This window comes from Paramormyrops kingsleyae, chromosome 21, assembly GCF_048594095.1.
Source record: "Paramormyrops kingsleyae isolate MSU_618 chromosome 21, PKINGS_0.4, whole genome shotgun sequence".
Classification (NCBI taxonomy): Eukaryota; Metazoa; Chordata; class Actinopteri; order Osteoglossiformes; family Mormyridae; genus Paramormyrops; species Paramormyrops kingsleyae.
Window position 1 is genome coordinate 21,351,874 of NC_132817.1, and position 25,100 is coordinate 21,376,973.

The 25,100-nt window shown below is 44.3% G+C and overlaps 1 protein-coding gene across 1 annotated transcript; it reads right to left on the minus strand.

The window, feature by feature from the left end:
- Position 1: 1 nt before the first annotated feature.
- On the minus strand, positions 2-20,463 carry LOC111841012 (protein Niban 1-like). Its single transcript, XM_072704500.1, has 14 exons — positions 20,257-20,463; positions 8,268-8,398; positions 7,465-7,593; positions 7,232-7,346; positions 6,832-6,996; positions 5,974-6,089; positions 5,307-5,411; positions 4,828-4,990; positions 4,402-4,589; positions 4,138-4,284; positions 3,857-3,967; positions 3,536-3,643; positions 3,262-3,373; positions 2-2,148 (listed from the first exon to the last, which is right to left on the minus strand). Exons 1-14 carry the CDS (start codon positions 20,309-20,311, stop codon positions 755-757), a joined length of 3,039 nt encoding a protein of 1,012 aa, XP_072560601.1. The 5' UTR covers positions 20,312-20,463; the 3' UTR covers positions 2-754.
- Between the last annotated feature and the right edge of the window lie 4,637 nt (positions 20,464-25,100).

The following is a 25,100-nucleotide window of genomic DNA, read 5'->3' on the forward strand; positions in this document are numbered from 1 at the left end:
GTTTGTTTAAAAGAGTATTTACTGACTCCAGTTTTCTGCAAAGTATCCTCAACATATTTTTTTAAAAGTCTAATTTTTCTATTACTACAATTCTTTTCCAAAGTAAAAAAAAAAATACTGTGAATTTCTGTGTTCCAAAATAGGTGAGCTAAATTTCTTCAGAACCAGTCTCTCTGAATAGGTTATTCACAAGGTGACTGTTAATCTGACGAGTCTCACTATAGTGTTGTGGTGGATGTCACCATATGCCGAAACGGGAGCTGTCTAAATGTTTGTCTTCCTGCTGAGAAATCTGGCTTTACAGTTTCCATCTAACAGTTTGGGGTGGGGGGGGGGGGGGTATGGTAGGCATCTCAGTGGGTCATAAAAGCTATGAAATACATGCTAAGCAATGGAGCGTTTTTGTGAAGGGTGGGGGGGAAGTGGGTGGGGGTATATCAAAAAAAATGTCACAATTATACAGAAACTTGACAGAAAGCAACGTCCACAAGGTTTAGTAAATGTTAATTCTGCTTTTGCATGGCAGTACTCATGTAGTGACTAGTTAATTAGATTAAGCCAGTTAAAAACAAGCATGTATGTCTGAATTACTTGGACTACATTAATGGTAAGTGTGTGTGTTTACAATAGGTTAGATGTACTTGGGCCCATTATTTGAGATGGGCTTGTCAAACCCTTGTAGAATTCCCCAGTCTTTGTTGCTTAATTATTTTCCATGTGGTGGTGATATGTGTTTTGAGTGGGTGGGCTTAGCCTACACCTGGTCATTGTCTGGGTTTCTCTGCACTAACTCTTCCACCTCGATTATCTCCACCACCAAATCTCTGATATCTTTGATGCTGTCCAGGGGCAGCTCCTCCTCGACAGGATCAGAGCTGTCGTCGGTAGAAACGTTTGCCTTGGATGGATCATGGGCGCCCCCTGCTGGCTCCACTTCTGAATGGGATGCGACGGCTGGCGTTCCTGCCTGCAATCCTTGGTCAGTCGTGCCTGACACGCCGTTGCTCCCGGCAGTGTCGGCATCTTGGGAAACCAGAGCTGTTCCTCCAGAATCTCCAGTGTTCATGATGCAAGAAGCCAGGTGACCTGTGACCTCTTTGCTGGCATCACCGCTGACTTCTGAATTTGATTCCACAGCCGGAGTGGTAAAAAGATCTGTCACACACTCTGTGGAGGCTGGGACCACCTCACTCTCTTTCTCTGCATGATGGACTGTACCACTCTCCTCCTCCACACAGGGTGCATGATGGACTGTACCACTCTCCTCCTCCACACAGGGTACATGATGTACTGTACCACTCTCGTCCTCCACACAGGGTACATGATGGACTGTACCACTCTCCTCCTCCACACAGGGTACATGATGGACTGTACCACTCTCCTCCTCCACACAGGGTACATGATGGATTGTACCACTCTCCAGAGAGGGTTTAGGATGAACTCCAGCATTGTCTTCCAGCCCTTCTTGGGGTGTTTTATCACTGTCTTTTACCTCTGGAGAGGATTCCTCAGTACTTTCTCTTATTTCCAGTTCAGACTCGAATACAGTGCTGTCTTTTCCAGGCAGGGAATCGTTGACTCCTGAACCACTGTTTGTCGCACTAAGGGGAACTGAGCCACTGTCTTTAACCTTGACAGGGTCAGCCATGACGGTACCATCTTCTGCTCCTACAGATCCATCCATGCATACGATGCTGCTTTCCTTAATCTCTGTTGGACACCTAAGGTAGACCGCTCTGTCTGTCACCTGCTGCTGGGCTGTAGCCATCAGCCTGTCCTCTACCATCCCATCTGTACCAGTTCCAGCACAGTTTAGGCTGAGTGCTGCAATGTGTTCCACCACATGTTCTGCTTGGGCAGTGACCTCAGAGCTGGGGGCGGGGCCTTCAGCATCCAGGGCGGGGCCTGGAGTCTCTGCCTCGGCCTCTTTGGCTGAGATTGGCGTAACCCCCTGCTGTTGGCTCACAGGCCCCCCGTTTCCCAGGAGCGGCGATGTGGGTCTTTGTGAGGTGGCTGTTTTAGCTGGACTGGCGGGGGACGACGTGGGAGGAGTGCGACTGTCACTCAGGCTACCCTGACTGACGAAGGGGTGGTCAGTGCTGTCCACAAACAGGTTGTGCTTCTTCATTTTAGCTGCCTCCTTCACCACTATGAACAGTCAAAAAAAGAGGAACAGGTCAGGGTGACTGTAACGTGCTATTCAATTTTCTGTAGAGCAAAACTCAGGTAAACCCTGTAAAATCCACAGCCAGTGTACATATAATCACTTTTTATGCTTTATAAAGTTTATAATTCTCTTGACAGGTGCTATAAAGAAATATTGCAAGTAGGTCAGCTTTTCACAAGCAGCTCAGCCCATCTCAGCTTCAGTATGTATCCTACACTCCTCCTTTTCTCTATTCCTCTGTTCATTACACACACATCTCCATTCAGCTCCGATACAGTATCTCAGCTTCAGTACGTATCCTACACTCCTCCTTTTCTCTGTTCCTCTGTTCATTACACACACATCTCCATTCAGCTCCGATACAGTATCTCAGCTTCAGTACGTATCCTACACTCCTCCTTTTCTCTGTTCCTCTGTTCATTACACACACATCTCCATTCAGCTCCGATACAGTATCTCAGCTTCAGTACGTATCCTACACTCCTCCTTTTCTCTGTTCCTCTGTTCATTACACACACATCTCCATTCAGCTCCGATACAGTATCTCAGCTTCAGTACGTATCCTACACTCCTCCTTTTCTCTGTTCCTCTGTTCATTACACACACATCTCCATTCAGCTCCGATACAGTATCTCAGCTTCAGTACGTATCCTACACTCCTCCTTTTCTCTGTTCCTCTGTTCATTACACACACATCTCCATTCAGCTCCGATACAGTATCTCAGCTTCAGTACGTATCCTACACTCCTCCTTTTCTCTGTTCCTCTGTTCATTACACACACATCTCCATTCAGCTCCGATACAGTATCTCAGCTTCAGTACGTATCCTACACTCCTCCTTTTCTCTGTTCCTCTGTTCATTACACACACATCTCCATTCAGCTCCGATACAGTATCTCAGCTTCAGTACGTATCCTACACTCCTCCTTTTCTCTGTTCCTCTGTTCATTACACACACATCTCCATTCAGCTCCGATACAGTATCTCAGCTTCAGTACGTATCCTACACTCCTCCTTTTCTCTGTTCCTCTGTTCATTACACACACATCTTCATTCAGCTCCGATACTCAAACAGGAAACCCAGACACACATACCTTTGCTTATTTCACCCTCAAGAATTTGCAGGAGAATGTCCTCATAGACATTTTCCACTTGTATGAAATTTGTACAGTCGGCAAAGATGTACTGATCAAACTTTTGCAGCTCCTATGGAGACAAAGAGGATGGTCAATAGGTTCATGATGCCAAAAACTGACTTTGTTAGTGTCACATTGCTGTAACGTTGTGATGGGGTCGGTTGGCAGGAATCAGAAAAGTAGTTCAATTGATGTTTTGGCTGGGGGGTGGATGCCGGCCAAAGGGACTGACCAGTTTGTAAGTAGGGGCCAAATTCCTCTGGATGGCAGGCAGGGTGACGTCCACCAGGGCCTCCTGGAAGATCCTCTTCCTCACTGTACTACTGTCATAGTCGTATTGCTGATTGATAAGAAATGCTATTTAATTTCCTGTTTCCTATTAGTTTTACTCTTGAAGCCTTTGAAGCTGGTAATATAGCTTAGCATCTTTTGGATGGAAGGACAGAGCATAAATCGACCTAATCCAGGCTGTCTGTATGATCTGGTTATGTCAGCGAATTAATGTAATGTGCTCCATGTAGCTTTGGATCTGGCATTGACTGAGCCTGCCTACCTTCAGAACCCTGTGTTTGACTTTCTCTATATCCAAGGCAGGATTGGCCGGGTTGCCCTTAAGAGCAGCTCTCAGCAGGATCTCGAAGGTGTACGCTGCATTTTCCATCAGCTACGGCCAGCAGAGCAGAAGAAAACATGTCATTAATAGAAAGCTCTTTGTGGGAAATGTTCAGTCATAATATGTTTGGTTTAGCTGAACACTAAATCTAATTGTATTACTAATACTGGCAGAACCCAGAGGCTGACTTATGCTGCACATGAATGACACCTAGTGGTCACCTGTTGTATGTCAATCAGGGCACAGTGCACCAGGCGTGTGACATTGGAGAACTTAAAGCGGTTACGGAGTTCCTGGAGTTGCACTGTGAGGACATCCAAGTGCTGGTGACAGTCCTGCAGTCCTTCCCTCCCCAGTTTATCCAGGGCCTGAGGGGGAAACTCAAGAAGGGGAAATACTTTAATGAATGATAATGGTTTGCCTAGGTCTTGTGGCACAGGGACACAGTTGTAAAAATAGTTGTGTTTCGGAGTTTGGCCCCCCACCGCTTTTAGGTCTGCAGGAGCCCCCTTCTCCTGAACTTCCTGGCAGAGCTGGTCCATTGCCCTCTCACACTGCAGACGTGCCTCCTGAAAGCCAAGGCTGATAGGACCCATCAGCTCCTCCAGGATGGATGCTAGGTACGGCTGCACGCTCTCGGCGCTGAACTTCCGCACCGCTTCCGACACCGTGGCTGCAGGAGGGTAGGAAGACAAGATGGCTTTGGCCAAGCGCTTGAATGTGAAACCGAGCGTCAAGCATAAGAGGTGGTGTGAGATAGGTGAGGTAGGTGCATGAACGTTCTCATTCTCAAATCGTCGGTACTGCTAGTCGGCAAGTGGACACCTCAGAGCTGCTAGCTCTCAATATCTTTACAGCTAGCATACTAAAAGACATCTACAAACCCTGGTTGACCCTCCAACCTCTTTTACCTTCCAGCTTGCCAGCCAGGAAGTTTTTGGAGTTGACAATCTGGTCCATATTCTCACGAATTTGGGCCTCCTGTTTTTTGGCATCAGAGGAGCACTCCTCCTTCAGGGAGGCCAGACCCTCTGACAGCTGCTCCTGGACCAGAAGGTAGGCCGCTTCCACTGTCTGAGGGAGAACCGTCAGAGGAACCAAATTGTTTAGGTGGAAGATCACCCACCATGACATTCTTTAGTGCTAACCTAATCTAGAGCGTCAACCGGTCCAAACCCAACCCCAATAAGGACATTTGAGGGTGAAAGGAGGAAACATGACGCAAAGTAAAGCCTAGATTTTAGTCACGATTTGTGTTCAAGTTACCATGGCTACAGCAAGTGCTCCTTCTTTGCACACAGATGCGATGGAGTACCAACGCTAAGGCAATGCGTGACAGTGTTGCTAAGTTGTGCAGCAGCGGTTGCTGTATTGGACGACTCACACCCACCGCAAACCACACTCTCTTCCTCTCCATCTTCTTTCCCTTCAGCCGAGGCACTATCTCACTCTGCAGCGCGGGCACCAGCTCCTCCATCACCAGGTTGGCCAGCACCTTTAGAGCACACGAAGTCGAGAGCCGTGCCAGGAAGAGTGGAGGGGCACACAAGCGGCGGGTCAGCTGAAGCAGCCACTCATGCTCTGACCGTGTGGCTCTAACACACCCCGGTGCGCTCCTTGGTAACCCTACCATACGCCCTGGCCTGGTTCTGTTCTTTCATACATTCCGGATCTCAAACCGTGTAGGAATGTGGGGGGTGGGTTTCTTCAACAATAGCCCAGCGAGAGCGTAGGTGTTTCCTGAGCAATGGCTACGCTTCCTGCAAACAGCACTTGCTCAAAAACAAACCTGCCTTGACCCACACTAAAGTCCCACACTGTTCTCAGTGGTTTCACGGTGTACCAGGTCAGATTGATTCCACAATGAGCAGACCAGCTCTTCATAGGTGAGTCAGTTATTCGCACAGAAGGTCATCTTGTGAGTCCCAGGGCGAAACACGGAGGCAACGCCAGCCCTTGCACTCCAGCATCAACAAATAGCGTTGGTTTCAGACTTCACAGTGGCTGCATTTTTTTGCGAAAATGAAACTAACACCTGCCACAGAGTAGGAACCCACCTGCACATCGCTGCCAATCAGCATATTCCATGATTCATAGTGACCCTTCTCCTGTCTGTGCAGTTGGACTGCTTTCACAAAGGCCTGGACTTCACACGTTGTCTTCTTCAGGAAGTCTGGGAAAGGGACGAGGATAGGAGGGTCCCTCATGACACATAAGAGCCATCATTTACATCATTCACACTTACGTCAGTGTTAATCTATAGAAATGTAATCATTTGCATAGTGAGGAACGATATTTCACTTGCGCCCTTTTATGGAACTGTAGTCACAACAAAAGCGCAATGAAAGGAAGAATTAAATTTGAAGAACGGGTTACTCAGTCACAGGAGTGGGCAAACTTACCCGCAAAGGGCCGGTGTATATGCAGGTTTTTGAGATAACCTTAAGGTCAGCTGTTCAAACCCCCGTGTGAGAACTCTTCAGCCAATCAGTCCTCTAATTAGTAATCAAATTTGGGAGTTGCAGCGAAAACCAGCACACACACTGGCCCTTTCTGGATAAGATTGCCCACCCCTGCTCTATCAGGGTATTTTAATGAGAAGCTGCACTGAAATCGATCTGGTATTTTATCTAAATTTCTCTCAGCTTCATGGACACACGGTGGTTCTTCAGTGTGCCGTCAGTGTGAAAAATAGGCCACCTCCTCGCAGGCCTGTGCTAACCGCCAGCCGACTGGTAAGAGGAGGGCCTCCAGTGTGCAGGAAGCAGCCGTGACAAAGATAAGTATTATTAGCACGCTCTAACCGCTGTAGGAAACCCACTAATGAGAAGCCCGTAGCCTGCTTAGAACACAGCACTGCAATTCGAGCACCCGCCGCTGGAACTGCGCCGATACAGAATACTTATAGGTGGTACCGTGGTTCTGGTGTCGGATGCAGTCGTTGAGCACGGACACAAAGGGCGCCCGGCGGTCCTCCTGGTCGAAGCAGAAATAGGCGTGTTTGCAGTAAGGCAGCTGCAGGTAGACGGGGAACGGGCCGGGCACAGCCACCAGGGGAGCAGCTGGTTCCTCCTTGGTGCCTGCAGCCGAGGAGGAAGTGGAACAAGAAGCGACGAGCGATGAGGAAGTCCTTGAAAGTTAAAAAAATTTACTCTGGATGATGGATGGTGACAAGAAGAAAGTCTAGCCATACTTTCCAGAAGATAGTAAAAACCATACAGGCAGCTGGATGTCATCTCTGCTCCTCTGTTGATGCTTTTATTAGCATTAGAACATTGACTTATTCATACTACTGCTACCAGAAGGGACACTCACTGTTGGGGTCAGGGAAGGCCTTGTCCACCACGGCCATATATTTCTCTTCCGATGTCAGAACAGTGCCTCCTGTTGGCTGGAGTTTGTATCGCGGGGGAGCACCTTTTGTGAAGGTCTGGTAAAAAGAACCACAACACAGCAGAGATTGCCGAGCCCCTTTTAAGTGTTTGCCCTTGGCCGTTCGAAAGATCATTCATACGCACTGAGCTACTCCAGTGGCAAATATGTACAACCTCATTACTGTCGTGGCACTCGAGGCTGTAGTCGGCTCGCACCACCACAAGCCTCTCCTTCCACTTCCTGGTGTCATCAAAGTGCAGCACGGTCTCCTTATAGATGACCTCAGATTCCTTTGGGGCTTCCTGTTAACAGCAGACAGGGTTAATCGATCACAGAGCTGCCAATCCTAGCCACTTCAACTGAAAGGATACATATTTTACAAGATGAATTGATTTCCTTTAGCCCGGAAACAACCTGGTAGCATGAGCTGGGGGGAGGGGGGTGATTGGGGATGGTAGGAAAAAGGGAGAAAAAGAGGTATAGATATACATCCGTATATATTTAAGGATATGGAAAAACGTAGCAAAGGGAGACATGGGGTGTTTCTCAATACCAAGAATGCAAAGATCGTACTTCTGGTCTTGGGAAGATTGGTCTTGCTAACTTCCCTTCTAAGCATGAATTTGGGGCACAATGAATTATGGGATTGGTCTTGTTTGGCGAGGATGCATCCTTGATATCTGGGCCGGTGCAAGAATGACATTCAGGGATTTTTACTATCCTCTGTACTTCCGTTCTTGAGTATTGGAACTGCTCTTCGACAATGGAAGATGACGTTAAACGGGTACATGAGAACACAAGTTCAGTCGAGTACGCATATTAAGATTCACCCATGCAGCTTCACGCCATCATTGTGAGCAGCCACTCACTGCCTTTATAACCCGCCCACTCAATTTTACTGGTTCCCATTGGCTGGCACCAAGCAGGTAACCCCGCCCTCTGTTCGCCTCAAAGACTCATGTCAGCCTCGCCTTACCCGCTGCTTCAGGAGCTGCGGCTGGCCCGTCTTGTGCTGCTCCACCTCATCCTGCACCTGGGAGAAGAAGGTCACCAGGTACTGACGCCTGTAGTGAGGGCTGAAGTTCTTCAGCTTGGCCTCTGTCTGGCCTGAAACACGAAGGGACGTTGCTTTAGGGGGTCAGCCAATTTCATAAGTGTCAGATATCTGTAAAACCCTATAATACCATAAGTAGAGCAGTATGCTCACCACACAAAGGTTATGGGTTTGAATTCCAGGGAGTCACATTTTCCTCCACTATAAGTTGCTTTGGATAAAATCATCACATAAATGTCCCCAGCAACCGCATGATCTGATATATTTAAATGAGCTGTTCCCCATGAATCTATTTCTAAATATCAAGTTAAGTCATAATGTATAATCATGAATAATATGCATAACTTTCAGAATAACTACCAAATATCCTTTTTTACCATTAGGTTCTACTTAAAACCACCATATAACAGAAAATAATTTTATCCACCCAAGACAATATAATTCCAATACTAATGTACTGTATAATTTAAAATCCAGGAAAATACTACAAAGAGTCTAATTTAGCTAGAATTTATGGGTGGAATGAATTACTCAAATGCATGAAAAGGCCAAAATGAAAACAGACACCTAGGTGCAGGACAGACAGCAGCATTTAATTTCCCAAATAACAAACAGAGCATCTATGATTCTGTCACTATTCAGTTTTTCCTTCCACATTCTGCGCTGTGTTAGTAGTTCTTTACTTGGAGCTGGTGAAAAATTTTCATTTTTTCCCCCGTTCACTCTTTCTCATCTTGGAATACGGTCTGTGGAAATTATTGCACATTTCTGGCATACAAATGCATTCAAGGGACAAGAATCACATTCATGAAGGAAGCAGCGCAGCTTTTACCGTGAAGATTATAGTTCTGGTTTACCAGAACTCTGTGTATGTCACCATGGTGACATGGCGTGAGTTACTTGGTATACCAGAACTGCATATGGTTAGTAATCTCGTCATCTGTTCACAGCTGCTTTTCACGTTTCACAATCTGACTATCCCCTGATGGCACACAGAATTGAAAAGCGTTTAGTGGTGACTTTGTGAGAAAGTTCCTGCAGCTGTCTGCATCACACTGGCATGGGACAGCAAATCGAACAGTTCTGAGTTTATCAGCTTCTGGACTCTGGCGTCCTGGATCATCTGGGGTCTCTGGGAAACGAGTTACTCGGTCCAGCCCCCATGAGCCAAACAGGACGACTGGCTCATGTCCTGCTCAGACTTGTGGGCCTTCTCAGAAACCTTGCGTCCAGTTTTCTTTCACGGGGGGTGGGAGTGGGGGGGGGGGGTAGATTTTTCCCTCAAGCTTCAACGTTAAGAAACAATATGCTGAGTCAGTGAGCAGCATAAGAGTTTCGACACGATGAGACTGTACTGCAGCTGTGAAAACTTACAAGAGACAGGATATCACCTCCCTTCAAAAACAGCGGGATTCTGTTGAATTGATACTTTATTTGCCATTTGCACAATTACATTGGAATGTTTTTTCTTACATATCCCATCACGCTCTCCTTTGAGACAGAAACACACATACATACAGGTGAGAGTTAAACTCACGGTTCTGCCATTTATTCGTCTTTCAGGCAAAGGGGTTAAGGGACTTATTCAAGGGGATTAGTCATATCTACTTTACTGAGGCCGGGACTCGAACTGGCAGCCTTACGATCGCAGGTACAAAGGCCTAACTGGCAACCTTACGATCGCAGGTACAAAGGCCTAACTGGCAACCTGGTAGAAGGGCTGTTCTGCAGGATAAATTTATAGAAGTCGCCAATAAGCTTAGAAGCAGAACGTCCATGGTGGTATTTTCCGAAATACTCCCCGTGCCACGCGCAAGTGAGGCTAAGTTAGCTGAGATAAGGAGATTAAATGCGTGGCTAAAAGGATGGTGTAGGAAAGAGGGGTTTAGGTTTATGGGGCACTGGAGGACCTTCTGGAACAGGTGGGACCTGTTCAAGCCGGATGGGTTGCATCTGAACCGGAGGGGAACCAGTGTACTGGGAAGGCGTATTTGTAGAGTAGTTGAGGAATGTTTAAACTAGGGACTGGGGGGGCAGGGAGGTTAGTTAAGTATGTAACTGGGGGGAAACGGAAAGCCCAAAAAAATCATATTATAAGTAGGCACTGTAATAAGCCTACCCTTTGTTGTCTGTATTTAAACGCCAGGAGTATTAGGAATAAAATTCATGATTTAGAGGCTCTTATCTACTTGGACTCTTATGATATTATAGCAATAACTGAAACGTGGTTGAGTGATAAGGATGGACAAGAATATAATATGGATGGTTACACATTGTTCCGTAAAGACCGTATAGGTAAGAAGGGAGGTGGTGTTGCAGTATATGTAAAGGAAATCTTGCAGGCAAGGGAGCTTACTGATATAAGTAAAAGTACGGAAGCTATATGGGTAAAATTAGATGCTACAAACTCAAATAGCCTAATTGTCGGTGTTTGTTACAGAGCACCCAATGTAGCTGCTGAGGAAAGCAGATTGTTATACAGTGATATTAGGATTATGAGCAATAAAAATGATGTGGTAGTTATGGGTGATTTTAATCTACCGGGGATACAGTGGGACATTGTTGCTGGCTCTTCTGAAAATGAACTTGAGATGGTGGAATTAGTACAGGATTGTTTTTTTACTCAGTTTGTTAACACCCCTACCAGGGGAGATGCCATTCTTGATCTTGTTTTGTCTAATAACCAGGACAGGATTGGTAAATTAGATGTTTTAGAACCACTTGACAGTAGCGATCATAACATGGTTAAATTTGAGGTTAAGTTTAGTGCCCGAAGAGCAAAGTCCAAATCAAAAATATATAATGTTAGGAAGGCTAACTTCAATTGTATGAGATTAAAACTAGAAACCGTGAACTGGATGGAGTTAAATAACAAAACTGTTGAAGAGGCATGGGAATTTTTTAAAAGCACATTATTGCAAGTACAAGAGGACTTCATACCTGTTTCTAGCAAGAATAAATCTAGGAAATTGCAACCTAGGTGGTTTAATAGGGACATAAAGTATAAAGTAAGGAGGAAAAGGGCTTTGTTCCAGAGATGGAAAATAACTGATGATGACATAATAAAGCAAGAGTATCTAAATCTACAGGCTGAATTAAAAAATGACATTAGACGAGCTAAAAGGAATGTCGAAAGGAAGATCGCATTGGAGGCTAAGGATGACGTTAAAAGTTTCTTCCAGTATTTTAACTCTAAAAGAGCTCTAAAAGCTGAAATTACTAATCTGCAGGATAGTAAGGGTCTTATAATTGAAAACGACATTGACATAGTAAATGAGTTCAATGATAGTTTTGCACGGGTATTCACTGTCGAGGACACTAGTAACTTACCAGTTCTTATTACTAATTCAACATCGTCTATAACTAATATATATATAACTGAAGCTGATGTTTTGCAAAGCCTAGCTAAGCTCAAAATAAATAAATCACAGGGCCCTGATGGCATCTTACCTATAGTGTTAAAAGAGATGAGGGATATTATTTGCCGACCCTTAACATTACTGTTTCAAAAATCCTTATCTGAAGGTGTGGTACCTTCTGATTGGAAGCATGCCAACATAACGCCCATTTTCAAAAAAGGGGATAGAAGTAATTTGTCAAACTATAGGCCAATCAGTCTAACTTGTATAACTGGTAAAGTTATGGAGGCTATAATCAAAGAGAAAATGGTAGATTACCTGGACTCAAATAACATTTTGAGGGATAGCCAGCATGGATTTAGGAGAGGTAGATCCTGTTTAACAAATCTGTTGGAGTTTTTTGAGGAAGCTACTCAGGAAGTTGATGATAAGAAGGCCTATGATGTCATCTATTTAGATTTCCAAAAGGCTTTTGATGTTGTTCCCCACAAGAGGCTCTCACTTAAACTCAAAGCGACAGGTATTTTAGGAACTGTAGCGACTTGGATTGATAACTGGTTAACGGATAGGAAGCAGCGAGTAGTTATAAGAGGCTCGATGTCACAGTGGGCCTGCGTTCATAGTGGGGTACCGCAGGGTTCAATTTTAGGACCACTTTTGTTCCTAATTTACATAAATGATATAGACACCAATATATACAGTAAACTGGTGAAATTTGCAGATGACACCAAGGTGGGTGGTGTAGCAGATACTGAACTAGCGGCTCAGCAGCTACAGCGGGATCTTAATTTAATTAGTGACTGGGCTGACACCTGGCAGATGAAATTTAACATAGACAAATGTAAGGTACTCCATGTAGGGAGCAGAAATATAAAGTACAGGTATTTTATGGGACCTACTGAAATAAAGGTAGCTGATTATGAGAAAGACCTTGGTGTGTATGTTGATGCTTCCATGTCTCATTCTCGCCAGTGTGGGGAAGCAATAAAAAAGGCCAATAGGATGTTGGGGTACATCTCCAGGTGTGTGGAGTTTAAGTCAAGGGAGGTAATGCTAAGATTATACAATTCCTTGGTGAGACCTCACCTAGAATATTGTGTACAGGTTTGGTCACCATATCTTAAAAAGGACATAGCGGCCTTAGAAAAGGTGCAGCGTAGGGCCACAAGAATGATTCCTGGTCTTAGAGGAATGTCATACGAGGAAAGGTTATTTGAGCTAAATCTGTTCAGCCTCAAGCAAAGGAGACTGAGGGGGGACATGATCCAGGTCTATAAGATTCTAACAGGTTTGGATGCTGTTCAACCGAATAGTTACTTCAGCATTAGTTCAAATACAAGAACTCGTGGCCATAGGTGGAAATTAGCGGGAGAACATTTCAAACTGGATTTAAGGAAGCACTTCTTTACACAGCGTGTAGTCAGAGTATGGAATAGTCTTCCTGATAACGTAGTGCAAGCTGAATCCTTGGGTTCCTTTAAATCAGAGCTAGATAAGATTTTAACAACTCTGAGCTATTAGTTAAGTTCTCCCCAAGCGAGCTCGATGGGCCGAATGGCCTCCTCTCGTTTGTATAGTTCTTATGTTCTTATGTTCTAACCTTACGATCGCAGGTACAAAGGCCTAACTGGCAGCCTTACGATCGCAGGTACAAAGGCCTAACTGGCAACCTTACGATCGCAGGTACAAAGGCCTAACTTGCAACCTTACGATCGCAGGTACAAAGGCCTAACTGGCAACCTTACGATCGCAGGTACAAAGGCCTAACTGGCAACCTTACGATCGCAGGTACAAAGGCCTAACTGGCAACCTTACGATCGCAGGTACAAAGGCCTAACTGGCAGCCTTACGATCGCAGGTACAAAGGCCTAACTGGCAACCTCACGATCGCAGATACAAAGGCCTAACTTGCAACCTTACGATCGCAGGTACAAAGGCCTAACTGGCAACCTTACGATCGCAGGTACAAAGGCCTAACTTGCAACCTTACGATCGCAGGTACAAAGGCCTAACTGGCAACCTTACGATCGCAGGTACAAAGGCCTAACTGGCAACCTTACGATCGCAGGTACAAAGGCCTAACTGGCAACCTTACGATCGCAGGTACAAAGGCCTAACTGGCAGCCTTACGATCGCAGGTACAAAGGCCTAACTGGCAACCTCACGATCGCAGATACAAAGGCCTAACTTGCAACCTTACGATCGCAGGTACAAAGGCCTAACTGGCAACCTTACGATCGCAGGTACAAAGGCCTAACTTGCAACCTTACGATCGCAGGTACAAAGGCCTAACTGGCAACCTTACGATCGCAGGTACAAAGGCGTAACCCACCGAGCCGCACACCCCCCCCCCCCCGCAGATGAAAATCCATGCAGATTTAATTAACTGATTCCCATCCCAGCTCACATGACTGCTTTCTGAGGGAAGCCATCATCATTTGTCACACAATTGCAAGCGTTTGCATCTGTGGTCTGAATGGACGGTGGGAACAAGACGTATGAAAAAAATCCCACATCCTGGCTATGAAATGTAAAATGACTTCATTTTAATACAACATTGTCTACAGCAGTCTGACGTGTGACAAATGCTTTAGTCATATGTTATAAGGAATGAGGGCAGGATTGGACGAGTACATTTTTTTGTGGCAATTGGCAGGGAACCCAGTAAGAATGGTACCTGAGTAGAGTCTGATAAAACACTTGAAAGGTACAGAATGGCATGTGGGGATGTGTGGTTGAGATTGACTTCCTCTGGTGTGCAGAGATGTCAGTGGACGCACGCGCCAGCAAATATGACTGTTTATTTGTCCAATGCAAGTCGCACATCCGATGCTGTTTCAGCAAGTTAGGGTGTAATTCCTGCACCATGCTCACATTCTGGAATGTTTTATCGGACAAGGGGAGGCTAATCGTAGGAGCAATGTTTGCATGGAGCTGCAGTCGTCCAGACCACAGTGGCATTGCCGTTAACCCACTGCGTCACTCGCATCGAATGACGGCGGAAATGCCGTTGATAGGAAGCATCTTGCACCTCAGGCCTGTTTCGAAACCTGGACCACAACACCGCACCGGCAGCGGACGCATGCGGCATCTTTCTATACACACGCGTCCTCTCTTTGTTTCAAACACACTAGGTGTGGACATGAAAAAAGGAAATTTTCAAAGAGCTTCCAGAACTGTAAGTTAATATTGCTATAACTGCAGACAATCTCACAACAATTACCGTGGTAATTACAGGATGTGCCACTGTAGATTAAGCTAGTTGGTGCATTACTGTACAGATCTCCTTAGTAAGGCTGTGTTTCTTCCATTCAGTATCTTCTGAGCCTAAGGACATAATGTCATAGTTTATGCGATGGGAGTATTTCAGGAACAGCTTTGGGCCAGTTCCGAAAGGTCAGATGCCTGGTCGAGAGTTACAACCTGCCACTGCACATTCCACAGAGTGCATGGCGTAATCTGCCAAGTAGTTTCACGCTGAACAGGCCCCCAAACGTGCCCCCCCCCCCCAAGTCCTGGGAGAACTCCACAGAGTGGCAAGGACATCCTGAGTGAGTGGATGTTTATCAGTGGGCTGGGTTTCTATCCCCATGCTGGGAAGATCACAGCTATTTCCTCACCCAGTTTCCTCTAGAACAGGAAACTGATGAGAGGGACCCCGTCCCCTCGGTCAGGTCCCCAGAGGTACCGGGAGTCACTTGCCCCTGCAGCCCAACTGCCACACTGACACGGATATTACCCCCCCTCCCCCGGCGGACAGATCCACAGGATGAAACACGTTCACCCAAAAACACATGAGCTCACTTCCTGTTCTCTTTCTGAAAGCTACAAGGCAGATGTGAGATCAAACGCCTGGTAAGCAGGCCGCACTCTGTTTATAAGTACAGAACACACGGCTGGGCTGTTTGCCACCTTAAGCCACCTGAAAAATAAATATTGTAAAAGCATTTAGCAATCAGTATTTTTGGAAAAATTTGGTACCCCCCCCCCCACTCCCACGTGTGAAGGGCATCCCGTAAGGGTCAAATCCTAAAATGGCCCCTGCAGCCCGGAGATTTGCACTCCAGCCTCCTCCCCAACACTAAACTGGGGATAGGCAGCTGAAAAGCAGGGACCAAACTGGATCTGTGTTTATTGTTTCCTTCTGACAGCTGCGGAGAATCAGCCCCCAGTAAAACCCGGGTTAGGGGGGGCAGGACGACATGTCTCTGCCATGTCCTGTTTGGCCGGAAGTCACTTGGTGGATGGGGCTGTGGCCGAGGTGGGAGGTGGGGGTGTGTGTGTGTGTGTGTGTGTGGGGGGGGGGGGGGGTGCATGGCCGGCGCGCGGCCAATCACTTGTAGGCTCCTGCCTACAGGTGATTTAATACAAGCCTATAAAACATTATTGATAAAAGCCCAAATGTCTGTGTTTTTAACATGAACCGTTATATCAGAGTTTTTCAAAAGCAAACAAACAGATGGACATGATTATGCCAACCCCCCCCCCCCCCTCTCGGTTTGGAGTTTCGTCTTCTGTTTGCTCAGAAATCCCTTTTACACAAAGTGACAAACATCAGTTAAAAAAGTGCGCATCTGATGTATTGTTTTTAGCCAAGGCAGGTCGTCTACCTTTGCTGGTGTCATAGTCATGAAGCCATATCTTCCAGGCGTCCCAAGCTGACTTACCATGACCTGACTCACTGGCACAGGGCTATGTGAGGAATTTGTTAGCTAGATGCTAACAAAAAAAATAAATAATGAGCCCCAGCTGGCCACGCCCCTCATTTGTAGCTTCCTGTTTGTTTAGTAGCGTTTTCTAAGGTCTTTACAATGGTGCAACTGTACTGCCACAACAGTCAAGGAGTGAAGTAACCTGATAAGCCTGCTGGTTTGACTGAGCCACTAGCGGGAAAAGCACTTTTCCTGCCTCTACTCCATCTGCGAAACCAATCCGCATTAAAAATACCAAAGCAGTTGTTCCCAGTTCTTTGTAATGCGTCAGTAAGACTCTTTGGTCTCTACCTTCACCACTGACACGGGTTCTGACGTGGCTGGCGTGTCAATGGAGAAAAGCCACCTACAATCCTCCACCGCCTGACAAAAGGAAGAAACAAGCCCTGCGACAAACAGCCCTGCCATTCAGTGAAACGCTCTGTGACACGGTCTTGTGACTCATAACACAGCTAACATTAAGAGGAATACGACTACTCCCCCGGTGCCCACTGCTATACCACTACACCAGAACATTCAAGAACAGCAGAACAAATATGAAGTGTATGGCGTGACTGACTATAGCTTTGGTGTAGACTCCAAACATGGAAACGGTGAAAGATAGCAGCTTGTAGATGTATCACCGAGCGCTTGGCAACATCTCTGGAATGTCACTATGCAGCTGGGGGGATATCAGTGGGGGGGGGGTATCACTGCTCAGTGATATCTGGGGGATATCTCCGCTCACTGAGGCGATCTGTTACATCCATACTGTTTACAACCCCAGAGAGGGCAGTCGGGCTATTCTAGCTGAGACCAGATATTTTAGTTCCACTCATTACCTGCCAGAAATTTGGCTTCCATTACATTGAATAAGCTTTTACCATATACTGTAGTGGTACGGGATTTTGTGTTTCATACCTCCTGGGGGAAGAGCTGCATGGGAGAGGAAGTGAGCACATGTGCTGTCATCCTGGGACACTGGTGGAAACAGCCCTAACCAGAAGGAGTTAAAATGCCCGAAAGACAAGGTGGGATAAAACTGTCCTCCTGAGCTTTAAGATCTGCTGGCCCATGAGTTTCGACTCGATTGGCAACTATACCAATGATGAACGCATAAAAGGGATGTTTGACGATGACTGTGACTGTCCATAAAATAGGGAAGTTAATTTTGTGGTGTGTTGGATTATGAAAAGCAGGAAATTTCACAACCTCGATACAGAATGTCCAGCGTTACATTACTTGAACATTTGTCAAAATTAGTTTTTTTGTGCCTCGTGACCCTGTACTGTATAAAGGGTTGTAAGAGGGATGTATGGCATTTATTTCTAGAATGCCAATGTTTCCCATGCTACACCTATGAACAATGCATTAATAGCTACTCTGAGACAGCAAAGTAACTGTGGGATATATTTAAGGCTTTAAGATCACAACTGTTCTTGCCCAGAGTCCTGCAGAGGAGAGCATACTCTTTACAGGAACACTGCATGATCTCATTGTTAAACTTGTCTGTTCATATTAGCTTCAGGGCGATACCAATACCCAAAAGTTGAACACTATGGTCAAGATTTAGCCTAGGTTCCTTCATCCAAAATAGTTTTCCATCTATCTGGAACCTCACCCATTGAATGAGTCCATCCCACTCATTCAAGACTATAGCTACTAGGAGCTGTTAGCAAACAGCACTGTTCTGATTCACTATGATGTTGTGACTGCAGGGTTTTGAACAACCTCTGGACGCAAGAGTGACATGCCACCTGTTTCTGGTAACAGGAAATCCGACCTTTAGGGTTAACTCACACCTTTGTAAAGGGAGGCACCAAGACGGTTTGCACAAAGAAGATATAGTTGAAGCTCCAATCTTCTTCCAGTCAAATGTATGATCTTAATCTCAATCTGATGGCTTTATGAGCATTTTGACTAATCTTTTTGTAGAATGAATCTGCATACTTTTGAAAACACCTTATGTCCACTTCAGTGACTGATGTAAACCTTTAGCATCAACTTATACTTTATTGTTGTGGAGTAAAAAAAAAAAGCATTTTGCCTGACTAATGTGCATCGATCCTTTTGCACCGGCCAGCTGAAATATCCAGATCCACATTTACACCAGTCAGGAATATGAGTCACGACTAAAACTCTTTTACGGTTTACAGTTGAGATGCATTTCTGCTTATTGCCTTTACCATGACAGTCAATTAAAGCTTTGCACAGCTTCATCAAGTCAGCACACCACAAACGTACCACAGGCTAACAGTGTTAAAAATGTTGCTGTTTATGTTAATATATTTTTAGACAGGTGGGTGGGATTATTGCTTTAAAAAAATACATTTAGTCATCTGTGTATATTTTTTGCTATATGTTACCCACAACAAATGTGCTATTTTCATACTTGTAATGTATGAAGTACGTTCATACTTTAAATAACAGATTGTAGTCAGGGCTCATTCCTTTCACTTCATTTTTTTTCTCTCCCAAAAATTTTTATCCCCTCCATGGCTGGACTGGGGTTAAAAAAATCGGCCGTGGTCTTTACGGTCCCCCACGATAAATTTTAGAAAGTCGGGGGGGGTCCCTTATGATAAATTTTTCTGGCCCACGTTTTTGCCAGTGTCAGATGTCCAGTCCAGCCAGTGTGGTTCGCTGGTTTAACTCAATTTCTAAAATAATATCTCATATGTCCCACAAAATAATATAACTGACTAACTTGAAATTTCTTCTGTGGATCCACACGAGTCTCGTCTATCTGTATTACATCGTTCTATAGTTTATATCAATGAAAGTAATATATAATATTCGAAGAGACATATCTTAATGCATAAATAAAATGTCCTGTGGTTAGTTTAATTACAGCTTAAAAATTTTTTACTTTTTTGGAAGACGTGGTTAAAAATAATGAAATGTATCACTGAAAAATGTTGAAAAAAAATACAATAAAGTTATTTAAATCAACCAAAAATATTATCTTTATATTTTCAGTCTGGTACCACTTCAGTTACTTTCCTATTTAAGCATACCATCAGGTGATGTGGGTCCACGTATCATCCTCCGTTTAGGAATAGTGCTTCTGGTTAATAGAATCCAATATAAACAAACCTCACGATAACACGCGCGGGATGCCATTGTAGGGATTTGGTTATCTATAACTGCTGCTGAGACCGCGCCCTCAGACAAACCATTCTTTGCATTTTTTTTTTTACAATTAGCTTACTGATAGGCAATACTTGGATTATCGTAGAATGTCCAAATGACCTTCGATAAATAAAATATATCAACTACTCGAGAGAGTTCATTAGAATTGCGATACATCTGCTTTAATTTCCTGCAGCATCTGTACTCTCCTGCTTTGACGTGACAAAACAGAATCAGTCTCTCGTTGTAGTGCACAAGAATTATCCCCTGTGTAGAATATATACTCTGTATACCTCGCAGATAATGTCAAGCAATCTTGACTCTTCTACCCATTAACTCGATCTATCATATCATACTGAGAGATTTGCGAAAAGTACGCTACGTAGCCTCGAAGGGCATATAAGATTGATGGCTCAAAAAGTGAGAAAAGTTCTGATCTTTGGGGTAACTATATAACTCAGTACTGCATGCAACGTATAACCAGAACAGATGCGGTCAATAAATACAACTTTACTATTATAAAGATTACACTAAACGCTGTCGTTTCAAATGAGAAGTTCGCGGTAGAAAATGGCATACGATATAAAAATATAAAAGTTTAGATTTAATGTTTCCAAGTGGTAAAAAAATATATCAACTGCAAAATCGATTCCTTGTGATGATACGACTACAGACTGAAAACTTTGCAGCAAATGTAACGACGTGGGATTTCACACTTTCCCGATTTACCTCTGATGTAGTTGGATCTGTTTTCATCCAGGAGACTGGAGGAAGACGTGCCCATTATGCCGTGAAGGTGTCCCCTGATCACTTTTAAGGTTCAGGTGTATGTATGTCCTCTATCGGCTTCAGATGCGGGAGCGCCCTGCTTTCAGCGACACGGGCGGGCCACTGTACAGCACCCAACCTTTTATTGTCTGCTCTATCACACCAGGGCATCATAAACTTCCTCAATCTGCAGCGCCGCCTTTCATACTCTTCACTTACTCCATGCCTTTAACAAAAGCGTATAAATCGGAGTTTAGGCATTTTCAATGTGTCATATATCAAGAACACATACATTTGTATTTTTGGAAGAAAAAAAGTCCAAGTCTATTATGTTTGAATATCCTTTATTTTTGCTTTTATTTTAGGGTGGAGCTGAACATCTAAATGAACAGTAAAATGGATGGAATTAACTACTATATAGATTATGTTAAACGATTCTTTCAGATGTGATACAATTCCGTATCAGCTATTAAGACTAAATGTACAACATGACAAAAGCATCGTTTTTTCGAATTCTTTTATCTCTCATCAAAATATATTGTAATATAGCAATCGATTGCAAGTTACTTCACAACTGTGAAAGGGGGTATTTATTCACTTCTGCTATTATTTAACCCATGAGAATAATTGCTTAGTAAGTACATAATGATTAATTTAATTTTATGACGTTGAAAGTGCAATATTAAGGTAATTGTTACTACATTTCCCGAAAACCACTGCAGATAAACAGCCACCATATTGTAACAAATGGGCTCGCTAGAGCGCCTTGCCAAAGTTCGCTGCCACCACCTTTTTAATTTAATGATGCTGGGGAGGTCCAGCCAAATAAGGACGCCAGAATATGAGAAGATCTTTATTAAATATTCCCCGGATTACAACCCCTTCCCGAGGGCTCACACACATGTCACCAGGAATGGTACAACCGCAATTTCCCCCCCACTCCACTCAGAATCCAAGTGTACAGCACAGCAAGCTTAAAATCACAACACTCGTGCAAACCCTTACATGCGGCAAACAAACCATTCCCGATGCACCTTCTAACCCCGCCCTCCTGCTCACGACCGTAATCCGGGGATAAAATTCATACACACATACATGCTCTCGTTCATTCCAGAAATACACTATTAAAAGCGGTTACTCCCCTGGGAAGAAGCACACCCGCCCCCCGCATTCTCCAGGGAAGGGAAATTGAGATTCCTTGGTCAACAGGGGTCGTCTCAACCCGCTGTACCTTGCTGCCAGCCTTTTAAACCACGATTCCTATCCTTCTCAAAACATTACCCCCCGTAACTAACTAGCTTCATCCGCAGCCGGTCTACCACCGGCGACGGACACACCACAGTTCCTTTCCCCACATGCTGACAGCTCTCCAGCGCCCCAAAGTTTCTCTACAAAAAACCCTCTCCACCCCCCCCAAATAGACGTCCTCTTTATAACTCCCCCCCCCGCCCCAATCCTAGTCACCGGAGCGACCACGCCCAGAGCCGTTCACTACGGAGCCCCTAAGGGGACAAAGGAAGAGAAAAAAAATGACAGAAGGAAAAAAAAAAAAAAAAAGTCATGTTTTGCGTTATAACCCAAAACCTTTGTGTTATAACCCAAAACTTTTCTGTAGTAATGCAACAATAAAATCAGGTGACTAGCGTACTCAAGTGCAACTTCCAAAGCCGCTGTTTGCATGATGTAGTTGATCCCCGCTTCGCTTATTAATCTAATTTAACGGTTAAAAAAAACTTTTGAGTTCAGTGTGGTAAGATTTGATTGTTTAATTCATAATTAGTAATTTGTAAAGCAAGCCTTGGTAAAGTACGTTTCAGTAACATTGCTAATTAATGCTAATCTGTTGAGGTTGATTTAAGCCTACATCCATCGATAATCATGAAGCTGCCCAAAGTGCAAAAGCTGCTCGCGAATAAAGTTAATTACATCACCCAAGTCGGAGTAGTTTTTCCGTTGGAATAATCCCCTAAAATCTCACATAAAATCCTCTTAATCTGCCTCAGATTTATGTGAACATCATGCCTAGATCCGAGAACAAACTGAATGTCCATATATTGTAGACTAAGATCATAGTAAAATTCGAGTAAACGCTCCATGTTTTCCTATCAATTATGTTCCTTACACTGACTGATTACTCATATTTACAGTTCAAAGTCACAACAGTTTTGCCTTATGTCGCAAAAGTTTTAAGTTATAACGCAAAGGTTTTAGGTTATATCGCAAAAGTTTTGGGTTATAACGCAAAGGTTTTGGGTTATATCGCAAAAGTTTTGGGTTATAATGCAAAAGTTTTGGGTTATAACGCAAAGGTTTTGGGTTATATCGCAAAAGTTTTGGGTTATAATGCAAAGGTTTTGGGTTATATCGCAAGGTTTTGGGTTATAATGCAAAGGTTTTGGGTTATATCGCAAAGGTTTTGGGTTATAATGCAAAAGTTTTGGGTTATAACGCAAAGGTTTTGGGTTATATCGCAAAAGTTTTGGGTTATAATGCAAAGGTTTTGGGTTATATCGCAAGGTTTTGGGTTATAATGCAAAAGTTTTGGGTTATAACGCAAAACATGACTTCTTTTTTTTTTTCCTTCTGACATTATTTTTTCTCCTCCTTTGTCCCCTTAGGGGCTCCGTAGTTTTCCACTCAGAATGTAAGTAAAGCGGAAACAAACTATCTTAGTGTTTATGGAAATCGCGCGTCTTGTTTATGAACGGCTGTCATGCATTTATTATGTTGTAATGCCTGCAACTAGATTAATATTACATAAGATGGACGGGTAGCATTTAAGACCACGTAGGCTACCATCATTTCCAGCTAGTCAGCATCACATTGTACGAAAGTACAAATTACAAAGTTGTGCATTAAGTCACTTTCCTGCTTTTAGTCGTGTCACCTTTAGCTTCCCCCCATACCATATTTGTAAAAGCAAAAGTTTAATGTTTCGGAAGGAAAGCTTTGATATTTGTTTGCACGATACACACAGTTAACTTTTTTCTATGTACACCTGCTGAAAACAATGAATGTGATCTATAAATACATCTGAATAATTTGATTTGCAAAGCAGCGCGTAAAATTGGTTCAGACGTGATGTTTGTGTGCATGTGCCTGTGTTTTGGATTAGAGTTTGTACTGGCAATGTCCTACAGCTTTCGCAACGTTGATCAAAATCGAAATATAAAATATAGGCGGAAACGTTTTTGCAATTTCCTCTGTTACGATCCCCAGTCTAGGGTTGGGGATCGCCAGAAAGGTAGAGGAGAGGGAGAGGGGAAGATGGGACAAGCAGGGAACGGGAAAGGGGGACACAGGAAACAAAGGGATCTTTTTTGTATTTTTTTATATTTATTCACAGACACAGTTACAAACACAAGGTGCAACAAACTTCGGGAGTGACCCACGCCAAAATAACAACCAAAACAGCTAACGAACACGTCCCCAAACTAAGCTAACTCTAAAGGTAATGAAAACAAGAGGAAACAAAATGACAAAGACTAAGTGTAACTCCCTAACCAAAACAACAGTAAACACCACGTTCTCAAAAACAAAAAGGCAGTCACTCCTTACGCACCTAACAGACATGTACAGAAAACACACAGGCCGAAACACGGTGTCCAAAAGGGCGAGGCAAAGAGAGTAGTCAGGAGCTAAGCAAGAGTTCAAACCAGAAGACAAACAAACCGAAGGCAAAGGTACCAATAGGGCAAAGCAGAAAGTCAGAAACCGGGAAACCAAAACAGTCATACACAGGAGTCAATCAGAAACAGCAAACCAACACAGCGATAGCGAAAGACAAAGCTTGAGCAAGAGCTCGAGCTAGATGTGACCAGCAGGCTTTATCTGGAACACAGGTCAGAGGTCAGAGGGCGGAAGGGGCATGGCCGGAAACTGGGAGGCGGCGATTGGCGAGTGGAGCTTGGGGCAGAAGACTGAGGTGTCCTGTAGACATATCCAAACACTTACGGCACATAACACCCCCCCACACAAGAGTGAACCCACAGGGTTCACTAACATACACAGACCCCAAATCAAAACTCACATAATAAACAAAAGAAAACATAGAGAACCAAAGGAAAAGAAACAGACCATGTCAAATAACCAAAGTAGTTAGGATCTCGAGAGGGCGTCGGCTACTACATTGCTGGCACCTATCTTATGTCTGATTTCTAAATTGAAAGCTTGTACAATCAGTGCCCAACGCATGAGGCGCTGGTTCGTGTTACACATACGGGACAGGAAAACTAAAGGATTATGATTAGTGTATACGACCACCGGATTAGCACAATCTCCCACATAAACCTCAAAATGTTGTAAGGCCAAGAGAAGAGCTAGGGCCTCCTTTTCAATTGTGCTATATGCTAGCTGGTGTTTCACAAACCTTTTTGAAAAGTAACACACAGGATGGTCCAAACCGTGATTGTCTTCTTGGAGGAGAACCGCACTGGCACCTAAACCGCTAACATCCACCTCCAGTTTGAATGGCCGAGTGAAATCTGGAGCAACTAGGACAGGGGAGCTACTGAGCAACATCTTAACGGAGTCAAAGGCAATTTAACAGGCTGGGGACCATACAAACGGTACGCCCTTTCGAAGCAACTGGGTCAGAGGAATTACAACATCAGAGAAATTATGACAGAAACATCGATAATATCCGGCCATCCCCAAGAACCGTTTTAACTCACGTGGCATTTGTGGGACGGGGAATGACCGGATAGCTTGGACTTTGGCATCCAGAGGCTTAACCACACCATGACCCACTAACTTTCCCAAGTAACTAACAGTTCCAAAGTGTAGGACTAACGAAGCATCTTTTA

Bases quoted from the DNA above. Each gene is read 5' to 3' on its own strand.
- LOC111841012 (XM_072704500.1), bottom strand. From the start codon at position 20,311: ATGGGCACGTCTTCCTCCAGTCTCCTGGATGAAAACAGATCCAACTAC. The intron at 6,090-6,831 runs GTACCACCTATA...TCCCTTTCCCAG, and splicing joins CATCCGACACCAGAACCACG to ACTTCCTGAAGAAGACAACG. The intron at 4,991-5,306 runs GTGGGTGTGAGT...GTTCTCCCTCAG, and splicing joins GGAAGAGAGTGTGGTTTGCG to ACAGTGGAAGCGGCCTACCT.